This window comes from Oncorhynchus mykiss, chromosome 26, assembly GCF_057628025.1.
Source record: "Oncorhynchus mykiss isolate SJ-2025 chromosome 26, ASM5762802v1, whole genome shotgun sequence".
Classification (NCBI taxonomy): domain Eukaryota; kingdom Metazoa; phylum Chordata; class Actinopteri; order Salmoniformes; family Salmonidae; genus Oncorhynchus; species Oncorhynchus mykiss.
The window spans coordinates 45,121,633-45,136,449 of record NC_143047.1 but is presented as its reverse complement, the minus strand read 5'-3'; the positions used below and the strand labels follow the sequence as shown (position 1 = coordinate 45,136,449).

The 14,817-nt window shown below is 45.9% G+C and overlaps 1 protein-coding gene across 4 annotated transcripts in view; it reads right to left on the bottom strand.

Annotated features, from left to right (window-relative positions):
• znf319a (zinc finger protein 319a) overlaps positions 1-14,817 on the bottom strand; it is a 31,531-nt gene that overhangs the window by 14,897 nt on the left and 1,817 nt on the right. Inside the window, exons 1-7 of one of the 4 annotated variants that reach the window (XM_090223246.1) lie at positions 13,251-13,589; positions 7,287-7,665; positions 6,586-6,697; positions 5,972-6,073; positions 3,907-3,957; positions 1,836-1,895; positions 1,573-1,656 (exon numbers count right to left, since the gene is read on the bottom strand). In XM_090223246.1, the coding sequence (XP_090079372.1) occupies positions 1,573-1,656; positions 1,836-1,895; positions 3,907-3,957; positions 5,972-6,073; positions 6,586-6,697; positions 7,287-7,665; positions 13,251-13,440 (978 nt within the window). In that variant the 5' untranslated portion in view covers positions 13,441-13,589. Of the gene's footprint in view, positions 1-1,572; positions 1,657-1,835; positions 1,896-3,906; positions 3,958-5,971; positions 6,074-6,585; positions 6,698-7,286; positions 8,343-8,881; positions 13,627-14,817 lie in introns of those variants that run through there. The other 3 variants (XR_016492374.1, XM_036963195.2, XM_036963194.2) reach the window with 3 other exon arrangements.

The following is a 14,817-nucleotide window of genomic DNA, read 5'->3' as shown; positions in this document are numbered from 1 at the left end:
TGTTTGCACTTACATTCTTCCACTGGCTCTATGCACACTCACTGGACAGTAGCCACACTCTGCTACTGTATTATCTATCCTGCCTTTTACCCCTAGCTACCCCCTAGTTACCACCTAGCTACCACCTAGTTACCACCTAGCTACCACCTAGCTACCCCCTAGCTAGGTACCCCCTAGCTACCACCTAGCTACCACCTAGCTACCCCCTAGCTAGGTACCCCCTAGCTACCCACCCCCTAGCTACCACCTAGCTAGCTACCACCTAGTTACCCCCTAGCTACCCCCTAGCTAGGTACCCCCTAGCTACCACCTAGCTAGGTACCCCCTAGCTACCACCTAGCTAGGTACCCCCTAGCTACCACCTAGTTACCCCCTAGCTAGGTACCCCCTAACTACCACCTAGCTACCCCCTAGTTACCCCCTAGCTAGGTACCCCCTAGCTACCACCTAGCTACCACCTAGCTACCCCCGAATTCTAAATGGATTCAATGATTTTTTTCTCACCTCTACATACAATCCTTGTATGCAGCCTTGTTGTTATTTTCATTGACTTTTTACCTCTGCATTGCTGGGAAAGGGCTCGTAAGTAAGCATTTCACGGTAAAGTCTACACCTGTTGTACTCATAACATTATGTTATTAGATTTTTTTTTGCGGGGCCGACAGTGTTAGTGCTCATCACCGCATTCTCTACCGTAAAGTTGGTCTGGCCGTCTCTGATATCACGTAGGATGATACATTGCTGTGTTTTCATTCATAAAGCCTTTTTACAAAAAAAAAAAAAAAAACTCACTGTACCTAACATCATTACTAACCTCTAGACATGAGTGGATAAGTCAAATTAATTCGGTCTGTATTGAGTTAGGTAAACCAGCTTTTAGGTTTTTTTCCTCCACTGTATTTGTGGAACAATATTCAAAATGTGATGTGTTGGTGTCTCTGGGTCAATTCAAGAAGGTGTCTCTGGGTCAATTCAAGAAGGTGTCTCTGGGTCAATTCAAGAAGGTGTCTCTGGGTCAATTCAAGAAGGTGTCTCTGGGTCAATTCAAGAAGGTGTCTCTGGGTCAATTCAAGAAGGTGTCTCTGGGTCAATTCAAGAAGCTGATTGAGGACATTATTACTGATGAATGTGTTGGTGTCTCTGGGTCAATTCAAGAAGCTGATTATACATTATTACTGATGTTGGTGTCTCTGGGTCAATTCAAGAAGCTGATTGAGGACATTATTACTAATGTGTTGGTTATTTTATGACCATGTTTCTCATCTGTAGAAGAAACCTTGGTCTCAGTATGACTCCCAGAAAAAAAGAAGGTTAAATATAATATATATTTTTCAACCCTGTAGAGAACCAAGACAAAAAGAGAATATTGTTTGGGGGCGGGGCCAACTTCCATCATGTATGAATAGAGGATGATGTCAGCGAAACCAGAAATCCTCATGAAAAAAAAAAAAAATTCAGCAAATGAAGAAACCCCAACCCTGACAGAGGGAGTGTTTGATGTTGCTCACAGGTCTCTCCAGATTGTATCTCAATGAGAATAACCTGTTTAAATAAAGATGATCGGTTGGCTACCTTTCTCGTCTGGTGGTCGATCATGACATTGTGTGGTTTGACGTCCCTGTGCATGATCCCCATGCTATGGCAGTAGTCCAGAGCCTATAGGAGACAACACAAAGGACAACACAGTCTAGACGACACAGCCTTTATATCGGAAGACTCGTTTCAGGCCCTCTTGACCCCCCCAAAAAATGTAAATGGAAACAAATTGAAAGCCAAATTATTTTAAAAGTGGGATGCAACAGAGCCAAGCAAGGGGACCTGCCAGTTTCCCTTACCTTGAGAAGCTCGTACACATAGAAACGAATATCAAAGTCTGTTAACTTCTGGTAAAGTTCCTGTGAATGAAATGAAAACAAAAAAGGTTAACTACAGTGCATTTGGAAAGTATTCATACCACTTGACTTTTTCCACATTTTGTTACAGTCTTATTCTAAAACGTAGTAAAGAAGAAAAAATGTCCTCAATCTACACACAATACCCCATAATGACATCACAATACCCCATAATGACATCACAATACCCCATAATGACATCACAATACCCCATAATGACATCACAATACCCCATAATGACAAACCAAAAACTGGTTTTGTTAAATTCGGAAAAGTAAAAAATTATTATTATTTTTTTTACATAAGTATTCAGAACCTTTGCTTTGAGACTCAAAATATCTCAGGTGAATCCTGTTTCCATTGATCATCCTTGAGATGTTTCTACAGCTTGATTGGGGTCCACTGGTGGTAAATTAAATTGATTGGACATACACACACCTGGCTATATAAAAAATGTCCCAGAGTGGACAGTGCATGTCAGAGCAAAAACCAAGCCACGAGGTTGAATGAAATGTCCGTAGAGGTCCGAGACAGGATGTTGTCGAGGCACAGATCTGGGGAAGGGTACCAAAAAAAATGTATGCAGCATTGAAGGTCCCCAAGAACACAGTGGCCTCCATCATTCTTAAATTAAAAGAAGTTTGGAAGCACCAAGAATCTTCCTAGAGCTGGCCGCCCGGACAAACTGAGCAATCGAGGGAGAAGGGCCACGGTCAGGGAGGTGACCAAGAACCCAATGGTCACTCTGACAGAGCTCCAGAGTTCCTCTATGGAGATGGGAGAACCTTCTAGAAGGACAACCATCTATGTAGCACTCCACCAATCTGGCATTTACGGTTGGGTGGCCAGACGGAAGCCACTCCTCAGTAAAAAGGCACATGACAGCTTGCTTGGAGTTTGCCAATAGGCGCCTAAAGACTGACCATTTTTTCTGGTCTGATGAAACCAAAATTTAACTGATTGGCCTGAATTCCAAGCGTCACCTCTAGAGGAAACCTGGCACCATCCCTACAGCGGGGAATGGTGGTGGCAGCATCATGCTCTGGAGGAAACCTGGCACCATCCCTACAGTGAGGAATGGTGGTGGCAGCATCATGCTCTGGAGGAAACCTGGCACCATCCCTACAGTGAGGAATGGTGGTGGCAGCATCATGCTCTGGAGGAAACCTGGCACCATCCCTACAGCGGGGAATGGTGGTGGCAGCATCATGCTCTGGGGATGATTTTCAGCGGCAGGGACTGGGAGACTAGGCAGGATCGAGGGAAAGATGAACGGAGCAAAGTACAGAGAGATCCTTGATGAAAAACCTGCTCCAGAGTGCTGAGGACCTCAGACCGGGGCAAAAGTTCACCTTCCAACAGGACAATGACCCAAAGCACACAGCCAACAGAACACAGGCGTGGCATTGGGACAAGTCTCAATGTCCTTGAGTGGCCCAGTCAGAGCCACGACTTGAACCTGATCGAACGTCTCTGTTAAGACCTGAAAATAGATGTGCAGCGACGCTTCCCATCCAACCTGACAGAGCTTGAGAGGATCTGCAGAGAAGAACGGGAGAAACTCCACAAATACAGGTGTGCCAAGCTTGTAGCATCATACCCAAGAAGACTCAAGGCTGTAATCACTGCCAAAGGTGCTTCAACAAAGTATTGAGTAAATGGTCTGAATACTGATGCAAATGTGATATTTTGTTTCGCAAAAAAATTTCAAAACATTTGTTTTTGCTTTGTCATTATGGGATACTGTGTGTAGATTGTATTTTTTCTTCAAATGTAATCAATTTTTAGAATAACGCTGTAACAAAATGTGGAAAAAGTCAAGGGGTCTGAAACCTTTCGGAAATGCAATGTACTTTCAAAAAAATTTACAGATTAAAAAAGTTAGATGATATCAGTATATTTTCATGTCTTAACGTTTCAAACAGACAATTACCTTAGAGAGAGATCAGTAACTTTAAAAAATAATGTTGTAGTGGTTTCACACGAATGCATGATAATCACCAAACAGCCGTACCTTAAAATCTGTGTTATTGATGCACTCAAAGACAAGTGCCGGCGTTCTAGACTGCAGAGAGACAAGATGGGAGAGTTCATCCTCGATTAATAAAGAAGATGGCAGAGAGAGAGAGAGTTCTATTGTTGAGGTCACAATCACCAGCACACATTTCAAACAACAGCAGATGGCAGTGAGAGAGAGAGTTCTATTGTTGAGGACACAATCACCAGCACATATTTCAAACAACAGCAGATGGCAGTGAGAGAGAGAGTTCTATTGTTGAGGTCACAATCACCAGCACACATTTCAAACAACAGAAGATGGCAGTGAGAGAGAGAGTTCTATTGTTGAGGTCACAATCACCAGCACACATTTCAAACAACAGCAGATGGCAGTGAGAGAGAGAGTTCTATTGTTGAGGTCACAATCACCAGCACACATTTCAAACAACAGCAGATGGCAGTGAGAGAGAGAGAGTTCTATTGTTGAGGTCACAATCACCAGCACACATTTCAAACAACAGAAGATGGCAGTCAGTGAGAGAGAGTTCTATTGTTGAGGTCACAATCACCAGCACACATTTCAAACAACAGCAGATGGCAGTGAGAGAGAGTTCTATTGTTGAGGTCACAATCACCAGCACACATTTCAAACAACAGCAGATGGCAGTCAGTGAGAGAGAGTTCTATTGTTGAGGTCACAATCACCAGCACACATTTCAAACAACAGAAGATGGCAGTCAGTGAGAGTTCTATTGTTGAGGTCACAATCACCAGCACACATTTCAAACAACAGAAGATGGCAGTCAGTGAGAGTTCTATTGTTGAGGTCACAATCACCAGCACACATTTCAAACAACAGAAGATGGCAGTCAGTGAGAGTTCTATTGTTGAGGTCACAATCACCAGCACACATTTCAAACAACAGCAGATGGCAGTCAGTGAGAGAGAGTTCTATTGTTGAGGTCACAATCACCAGCACACATTTCAAACAACAGCAGATGGCAGTCAGTGAGAGAGAGTTCTATTGTTGAGGTCACAATCACCAGCACACATTTCAAACAGAAGATGGCAGTCAGTGAGAGTTCTATTGTTGAGGTCACAATCACCAGCACACATTTCAAACAACAGCAGAGCAGCCACACCACTAAAGGCAAATAAACTGATGGGAGAGACATTACAATGAAAACAGTCTCACACTCATCGCTCTCCTTGCTTGTGGGATTTATCACCAACATTTTCCAAATAGCCTTCATCAGGGGGGGTTCTCTCATTCTAGAGTTGAACTTTGCCGATAGCGGGCTTTGAGAAAAAGTTTGACTTACTATGACTGTGATAGGTGGTTGTCTTACCTAGCTGAGATGAATGCACTAACTGTGAGTGGCTCTGAATAAGAGTCTGCTAAATAACTGAAAAGTAAATCTGTTAGTCAGCACCTCACTGTGACGGTGTGGGCTCATTAATTCCTTTTTCGTGGAATGGAGGTCACACCCCTAAATGCAAATAAACACGCACCCAATGGAGGTACTGGGGCTGACCAGAGAGACCACAGAAATATAATCTATAGAAGGGAGTGCTGGGGCTGACCAGAGAGACCACAGAAATATAATCTATAGAAGGGAGTACTGGGGCTGACCAGAGACTACAGAAATATAATCTGTAGAAGGGAGTACTGGGGCTGACCAGAGAGACCACAGAAATATAATCTATAGAAGGGAGTACTGGGGCTGACCAGAGAGACCACAGAAATATAATCTATAGAAGGGAGTACTGGGGCTGACCAGAGAGACCACAGAAATATAATCTGTAGAAGGGAGTATTGGGGCTAACCAGAGAGACCACAGAAATATTAACTATAAAAGGGAGTATTGGGGCTGACCAGAGACCACAGAAATATAATCTATAGAATGGAGTACTGGGGCTGACCGGAGAGACCATAGAAATATGATCTATAGAACAGGCCAAATCCTTGATGTCATTATGGGATGACTGGCAGCCAATGCCAGTTTGTTTACCAGTCAATTTGTGATTGTTTGAAGCTCTAAGCCCCTTCTAGAGATTATATTTCTACGAGAGAGACATACCACAGGATCCTTCACTGTGTCCACCAGGCGGATGATGTTAGTTCCACCACGCAAGTTCTCCAGGATCTTAATCTCTCGCTTGATCTTCTTCTTCTTGACAGGCTGAAACAAGAGATCAATCATTTCCCAGACTTAACACAACAACAAAAAAGACCCTCAAAGCCTCAAACAGGCAGGGTCGTATTCTCCAGAACCAAACGGACACAATTGGACCGAAACTTAAATCTACACACTCCATTGGGGCGGCAGGGTAGCCTAGTGGTTAGAGCGTTGGACTAGTGACCGGAAGGTTGCAAGTTCAAATCCCTGAGCTGACAAGGGGTCAGTTCTGCCCCTGAACAGGCAGTTCCTAGGTTCCTGTTCCTAGGCCGTCATTGAAAATAAGAATTTGTTCTTAACTGACTTGCCTAGTTAAAGATAAAGGTAAAAAAAAAAAAAAAAAGTGTGTGTGTGCACTAACGAATATGACGCCGTTCAACTGAATCCAATAGAAGGCCAACTGTTTTAAGTCAGAGGGCCACATGTCTAGGTTGAGGGGCCTATTAACTCCATTGTATAACACCTACGGGAAGAAAAAAAAAAACATTCAAAACACATTTATGACAGCAGCTCACCTTGAGGATTTTAACCACCACTTTCTCATTGTTACTGACGTTGACGGCTTCAAACACCTCGCTGTATTTCCCCCGGCCCAGCTTACGCACCAACTGGTAGTTGTCCTGATTACTGGAGAGAGAAGAACAAGAGAATCCTGAGAAGAGACCAGGTTGTCCTGATTACTGGAGAGAGAAGAACAAGAGAAATCCTGAGAAGAGACCAGGTTGTCCTGATTACTGGAGAGAGAAGAACAAGAGAATCCTGAGAAGAGACCAGGTTGTCCTGATTACTGGAGAGAGAAGAACAAGAGAATCCTGAGAAGAGACCAGGTTGTCCTGATTACTGGAGAGAGAAGAACAAGAGAATCTTGAGAAGAGACCAGGTTGTCCTGATTACTGGAGAGAGAAGAACAAGACAATCCTGAGAAGAGACCAGGTTGTCCTGATTACTGGAGAGAGAAGAACAAGAGAATCCTGAGAAGAGACCAGCGGGGTAGGAGTACATGCATGCAGTAGGGTTATTATCCAGATTATCTGGAAGGGATTAATACACATTTACAACAGGGTTCTCCTAACTCCTGTCCTGAAGAGCAACTGAGTGATAAACAGACGTTTGATCAAACCCTGTAGGCTTGGAATGAAAGCGTGCGCACCCAACTCTCCAGAATTAGAGAACCCTAGTGACTAACAGTTAGTTGAATAGCTACATCCTTCTTTACCTCCAGCTTGGCACGTGTGCATCGTAGTCCCAGTAGTCCCTGGTCTTCTGCGTGTTGACATCGGTGTAGACCCGAGCTTTACTGCTGACCGTAGGAGGGGGCATCGCGAGCTTGGACGCCCGGTGCTGATGGGGCTCACCTTCCACAACAATACTACTCTTCTTGGCGCGAAATTGGAAGGCAGGGCACCGACTTTCGGGGACCCTAGATTTAGTTAACTCCGTGTAAGATGGCTTAACATTGGTTTGGGCTACTTTCGTCCGTAGTTGGTGACCGCAGTCGGCAGCACTTGCTGTGCGGATGGTCAAAGCTACGATGAGCGAGTGCCTGATGCACCTGAACAGCCTGTTTGGCAAGATGCTATGGTGGACCGCCAGTTTCGGGGAGGCGGCAGGGGAAAGGGGAAAGAGGACGAGGTAGACTAACACAATTGGCAATAAGGATTCAATATCGGACAGCTAGCTAGTAACTCAAAATCGAGAAATGGTTTAAAAATTAATTTACGAGGCCGAGAGCTGGGCAAGCTAATTGAATTTGACAGACCCCTCTGGTATAAGCAAGATAAGTTAGCTAGTTAGCCTAGATGCTAACCAGCTAAGTTGGGCCCCAGTGTTCATCACAATACTAACGTACACGAATACGATAAGCCAACATAAGTACAATATCAAACAGCAAGCTTGAGTGGCGATAATAAGTTATTTAACAACGGTCAGTTGGTTTAGAAAAGACGTGAAATCCCGTCTCGCTACATGTACGTTACTGTAGAAATGATTGTCGTTAGCTAGCCTGCTACTGTTAGCTAGCTAGCAGCGCACTCGGGTAGGAAGTCCAGCGACATGTATTTGGGCTTGCGGTGGCACCCTCTCCAGGGCGCAAAGTTCGAGAAAAATGCCTGAGAATATGACACTTGAAACCGCTTGAATATGTTTTTGAGTCTGGCTAATGGGTTTAGCTTAAATATTCATTCCTAAGAAGACTCCGTCGTTCAAGTCGTAGCTGCTGCTGCTGTGGACTCCGTTGCAACAAAAAAAAAAACTCACCCGGAAGTAGTCGCCAGTGACCCCCCCTCCCCAAAACGCAACATTGGAGCCACTATTGGAGTCGTTGATGTAGCGACCTAAAGATCACTACTCTGTCTTGTTACCGGCCGCATTCTAACCAGCAGGGGTTTCATTTGTAGCGGGTTTCGTTTAAAGATATATCACACATTTTTAACCTAGCAATTGCTTTATTGAAACATAAACTATATCTTATTTGACTAAGTAAATGTATATAAACCTTTCTGGCAAATATCTAGTGAAAGTCTGAAATACGTACCAAAATAGTCACATGATCACTCTCAATATTTACATGCACTTTCCTTTCAGGTGTGGTGTGTTGTAATTCCACCTCGGTACCTGATAATAAAAAAAATGTGCACCTCGTGGACAACATTTCCATGTACATTGAACTATTGTGTTTGTGTATGAGACAGTTTCCTGTTTTCTGTCAAGAACTTCCTGTTAAGAGGACTAGTAGTACTTTGCCCCCTCTCGAATGTGTGGTAAGTTACTGTCCAGTGTATTTAAGCAAACACAAATACTGTAAAACAATCATATTGTAAGATGAGTTTATTTTGTTAGTGCAGTGTGTATATGAACATGATATACTGTACATATCATTCAAGATTGAATGTAGCCTACATAGATTAAGCCACAGAATGATGTCATCGTCTATATCTCAAAGTTGACAAAAATTGATGGCAGCAGAGGCAGATGCACAGACTGGGACATATTTGACCAGCGTTGGCATGCAGAAGGCCTGTCGAGAGCATCAAAACCGTGATGCATCATGGGGAAATTGTGACCGACTGACCGATCTGCAACTAACATTTGAGTAGTTAATTATGATTCAAGGTGATTTGTAGATTAGTCGTTCACACTTTTAAAAAAATGTTTTGGCTGCGATGTCAAACACGCTCATAGCCTAGCTGCAGACACAAGTGCTTGACTACCTCATCATCCTACCCAGGTCAAACATAAAACTTCTTCCCAAGTTGCACCCTACTCCCTATAGCTTGCACTACTTTTGACCAGAGGCCCTGGTATACTACATAGGGAATAGGGTGCCATTTAGGATGAATGCACCACATGACATTCTCACTGCTAACCTTTCAGTTTCATATCCTCATTCCAAATACACATTGTGAGCATACGGTTTATTTTTTTTCTCTTCCAAATACACTATCATAAAACAATATATAAAAAAAAAACATATGTATAAACTTGCATACATAATCACATACTATTTTTCTCCTTCTTCTCCACCTCAACATATAGACATACTAACATACAAGTCCTCTCACAGCTATTTCAGGGGCAACTGAGGGAACAATTTGTGCAATTGGGACCCTAAACGTGGCAGGGTTTACATGAAGACCTCCTAGGCACAAACCAAGGCCAACATGTCCAAATGAAAGTCATGATAAAGAGATTGAAGTGTGTTTTTTTATTTTATTTTATTTTTTTAAATCACATGATAACTGCTAGGTTGAAATCCAGATGTCTTACGACCAACTGTCTGCTCTGTGGGTTGAGGGACGAGCGTAGCGTAGGAGTGATCCCACCTGTCGGGAGGACAATGCCACCGGACCGGAGGATGTCCTCCACACCCCTTTTTTTGCTTAAATACAAAAACACAAAACAATCTCAACTCAACTGGGTAGAAAAGCAGGTGGCAGAAGCAGTTCTTCCAACACATTTTGACAACTTCTACCACTAAGTTTGTTAATATGTTAGCGTGTCATATTTATGTACAAACAGTACGTAGAGGATTCAGAGGTTGTGAGCATCGTCGGCCCATTCCCTAACCCTACATTTTATTTGATGTAACTAGGCAAGTCAGTTAAGAACAAATTCTTATTTACAATGACGGGGCCTAACCCCCCGGGTCAAACGCGGACAACGCTGGGTCAATTGTGCGCCGCCCCCTATGGGACTCTCAATCACGGCCGGTTGTGATACAGCCTGGAATCGGACCAGGGTCTGTAGGGACACCTCTAGCACTGAGATGCAGTGCCACTCGGCAGCCCCACGTTGACGGAAAGATATGGTATGTGTTTATTTCTATGACATAGGGAGCCAAAGTAGTCCAGAATGCGGGGAAATATTCCCATTGACACATACTACAGTAGTTGCTATTCATTATAGTACAGAGATGAGACAGTTTATCTACCACAGATTTCCAAAGAGGACACAAGATATAACTTGTCACATTTTTTTCCTTCTTCTTTTTGTTAAGCAAACCTAAGCTACTACAGTACAACAGTGATGCTAAATATAAACATATTTCACAATTATAAACGGGGTGGTTCGAGCCCTGAATGCTGATTGGCTGACAGCCGTGGTATACTACAGGTATAACAAAACATGTATTTGAACTGCTCTAATTACATTGATAACCAGTTTATAAAGGCACCTCAAGGAGGTTGTGGGTATATGGCCAATATACCACAGCTAAGGGCTCTCCGCATTGCATCGTGCATAAGAACAGCCCTTAGCCGTGGTATATTGGCCATAACCCACAACCCCTCGGGGCCATATTGCTTAAATATACTCATGCAGAAACGTATATTTAAGTCTATGAGGGGTGGGGTTTATTGGGCATTACTAACAGCCAACCAGAGGGTTAAGGGGGGAGTTCAACACGTAGTGTGGCCAAAACTTGAACCCAAAACCACAGCAAAGAAATTATATGACCATAAAGGAGTCAGAGAATAAGTTCCATAATTGTTTTAAAAAGCAACTCCTAAGTATTTGATGTTACAACGCATGAATACATTTCCAAGGCCTTTTCAGATTGAAAGATTCCTTTTCAAGTTGCATTTTTCCTGCATCCAACAAGGTGACCACAGTTGATCAGAGTCATGGGTAGTTGATCTGGATCATGGGTAGTTGATGTACTGTTTTCAGTTGATCTGGGTCATGGGTAGTTGATGTACTGTTTTCAGTTGATCTGGGTCATGGGTAGTTATTCTGGGTCATGGGTAGTTGATGTACTGTTTTCAGTTGATCTGGGTCATGGGTAGTTGGAAGTCACTAATGAAGGGCAGAACATGGGCACGATTACCTTGGTGTGAGGAAGAAGGTGTCAATAATAACTTCATGGTTAGGATTAAGCAGAGTTTTACCATTGTTTATGCAAAAGGAGTGGGGGAGGGAGGGGGGGGCGGGTGTGTAACTAAATGTAAATAATGAATGTGTGGTTATATACAAACAAGGTGTCAGGAAGAGTGTTGCTGCATGCCTGGCGAGCAACGTTCCATGTCACCGCGTGTTTTCACACTGTACAGGCGCTCAAACAGCAGCAGACCTGCTCACTGGATACACGGTGCCGTGGGATAACCGCCTCCTTCTGCAGTGTGCTGGACCGTGTGCTCCTGGAGGGCTCCCAGGTTCACAAAACGCTCCCCGCACCACACGCACTTAAACTGGGCTTCCCGCGAGTGCACCGCCTGGTGCTTCACCAGGTGCTCCCGCTGTTTGAAGCTCTTGTCGCAGCTGGAGCACTTGTAAGGCTTCTCTCCGGTGTGAACGCGGCGATGCCGCTGCAGCTCCGAGGAATACTTGAAGCGCTTCTCGCAGTCGGGGCACTTCAGGGGCTTCTCCCGTGACGGGTCGCAGCGGTGCGTCACGAACTCAGACGGCGACAGGAAGCGTCGGTTGCACAGGGAGCACTTCAGCGGCTTCTCCTGACAGCTGGAGTTCTGGTGGCGCTGGAGCGTCGACTTCTTCTTGTAGCCTTTGCCACACACGTCACACTTGTAGGGCTTCTCCACCGCCGGCGTGGCCGCGGTCACGGAGCCAGACGCCGACCCGGAGCCGGTGCATTTGTGCCGGAGCAGTTCACCGGATTGGCTGAAGCCTTTCTGGCAGGAAGCACACTTGAACAGGCTCTCCATGCCATGGACGTGCTGGTGGTACAGCAGGTGGGAGGGCTGCAGGAAACCCTTGTCGCATAGGTTACACTTAAAAGGCCGGTCGGCCGGGTTCTTGTGAGTGCGGCGGTGACGAACGAGGGCGTACTGCTGCTTGAAGCTCATCTGGCACTCCTCGCACTGGAACGGGCGTTCCTCGGAGTGCGTGCGTTCGTGCTGCCGCAGATCCGAAGGCCGCTTGAAGCCCTTCCCACACGAGCCGCAGCGGAACGGCCTGTCCAACGTCACTGTGGGCTGGCACTGGTGGTGCAGCAGCTCCGACGACTCCTTGAAGTGCATCTCGCACAAATTGCACTTGAACAGGTGCTCGCCGGAGTGGGCGTACATGTGGCGCACGAGGTGTGAGCGGTGCTTGAAGCACTTTTCGCAGACGGCACACTTGTAGGGCCGCTCTGAGCTGTGGGTGCGCTGGTGGTGGGCCAGGTGAGACGACTGGCTGAAGCTCTTGTCACAGGTGTCACACTTGTAAGGCTTTTCTCCCGTGTGCACCCGCTCGTGTCGCGACAGCTCAGACAGATGCCGAAAGCCCTTGTGGCACACCGAGCACTTGTAGGGCCTGTCCGGTCCCGAAGCCTCAAACGCCGTAGGGGCTGACGCTCCGCACGCTGCACCGCCACTGGAGGCCTCGCCGGTGGACGGGTTGGCGGCGGAGGAGGTGGGGGTGTTGTTGCCAGAACCTGGGCGGTAGGTCTTCTCACAGATGGAACACTTCATGGGGTTGTTGCCGTTGTTGTGGGCGTTGTGGTGCTGTGCCAGCGAGGTGAGCAAAGAGAAACCCATCTTACACACGCCACACACAAACGGCTTCTGCTCCACCTGTACACACTGATGCTCCAACAGATCAGTGGCCTGGCAGAAGATCTTCATACACTGGGTACACTGGAACGACCGATCCCCGGTCCCCATACACTGGTGCTCATGTGGATTAGCTAGGTGGGATATGTCATGGCCGCAGGCGCCGCACTTGTGCCCTCCCTCGCCTCCTACCTGTAGGGAAGGCTGCTGGGCGGGTACGGCGTGCTGCTGGCCGTGCTGGGGCTGCTGCTGGAGGGATGCCACATCCGGCTGGAGGACGATCCCGTACACGGCACAGCCCAGGGCGCTGTCGGAGCCCGGGGGGAGGTTGTGCACCACGGTGGGTGGGGGGGCCACTGCGTGCTGCTGCCACGCCTCAGTCATCCTGCTGCTTCGCGCGTATTGATTCAGTTTTGACTGTGTGAAGGGGAGGCCCAGGGGTATCCAATAAGGCCCGGCTATGGGGGCAGGTTTTGGTCGGGCTGGTGATGTCCAACAGGTGTGTTTTCTACTGGCTCTTATCAATAGGTGATACACCTCTGGTCGTCCACTAGTAAAAGGGCAGAAACCCTACAGAGGGAAAGACAGAGGGGGTATATGAACATGATGTAAATGTAGCCGAAACAGATTTTATGCAATGGATCCATGTATGTTTTTTTATTTTATTTAACCTTTTTATTTAACTAGGCAAGTCGGTTTAAGAACAAATTCTTATTTTAGAAATGACGGCCTACACCGGCCAATCCCGTACGACGCTGGGCCAATTGGTCGCCGCCCTATGGGACTCTCAATCACGGCTGGTTGTGATAAGAGCCTGGAATCGAACCAGGGTGTCTGTAGTGACGCCTCTAGCGCTGAGATGCAGTGCCTCAGACCGCTGTGATACAGCCTGGAATCGAACCAGGGTGTCTGTAGTGACGCTTCTAGCGCTGAGATGCAGTGTTTTAGACCGCTGTGATACAGCCTGGAATCGAACCAGGGTGTCTGTAGTGACGCCTCTAGCGCTGAGATGCAGTGCCTCAGACCTCTGTGATACAGCCTGGAATCGAACCAGGGTGTCTGTAGTGACGCCTCTAGCGCTGAGATGCAATGCCTTAGACCGCCGCGCCACTCGGGAGCCCATGTGCATTGTTTTTAACTGCAACGCAATGGTATAACCAAATCTATGGTATTAATAGTCTCAAAACGACTGGATTTTATGTTTTATACATTTTCAGGATCGTATACATTTCGAGATGGACATAGACTACAGCTTAAAGGTTTAGCTACAGATTTGAAAAGCAGATCATGTGATTCAACCCCCAAAGAATGGTTTCATTAATTACACTGGTATTACAGGTGTCTGTACAAAACGTCACCAGAGATTTGAACTAAACTGGTATTGGCGATACCATCTTCGTCCTCGATTTAATAGTAAAATGTCTGTGTCCAGTTGCAAGGGGGTCTGTTTAAATTTAGATAATTATCCGTTATTAAAATAAATAGTTTTGTTTTTTTAACATGAAGTACACATTGTTGGATTAATTCATGGAGCCCCCCCAAAAAAAACATTTTTAACAATGGAGCATTTTCTAGATTCAAACGGACATGGTCATTCCCGTTTCCACGAATCGAGGACGACAGTCACCCGAACCCATAGACCGTTCTCTCTGCTGCCGCACGGAAAGCGGTACCGGAGCGCTAAGACCAGCTCCAAAAGGCTCCTTAACCGCTTCTCATCCCCGAGCCATAAGACTGCTGAACAATTCATCAAATGGTCAC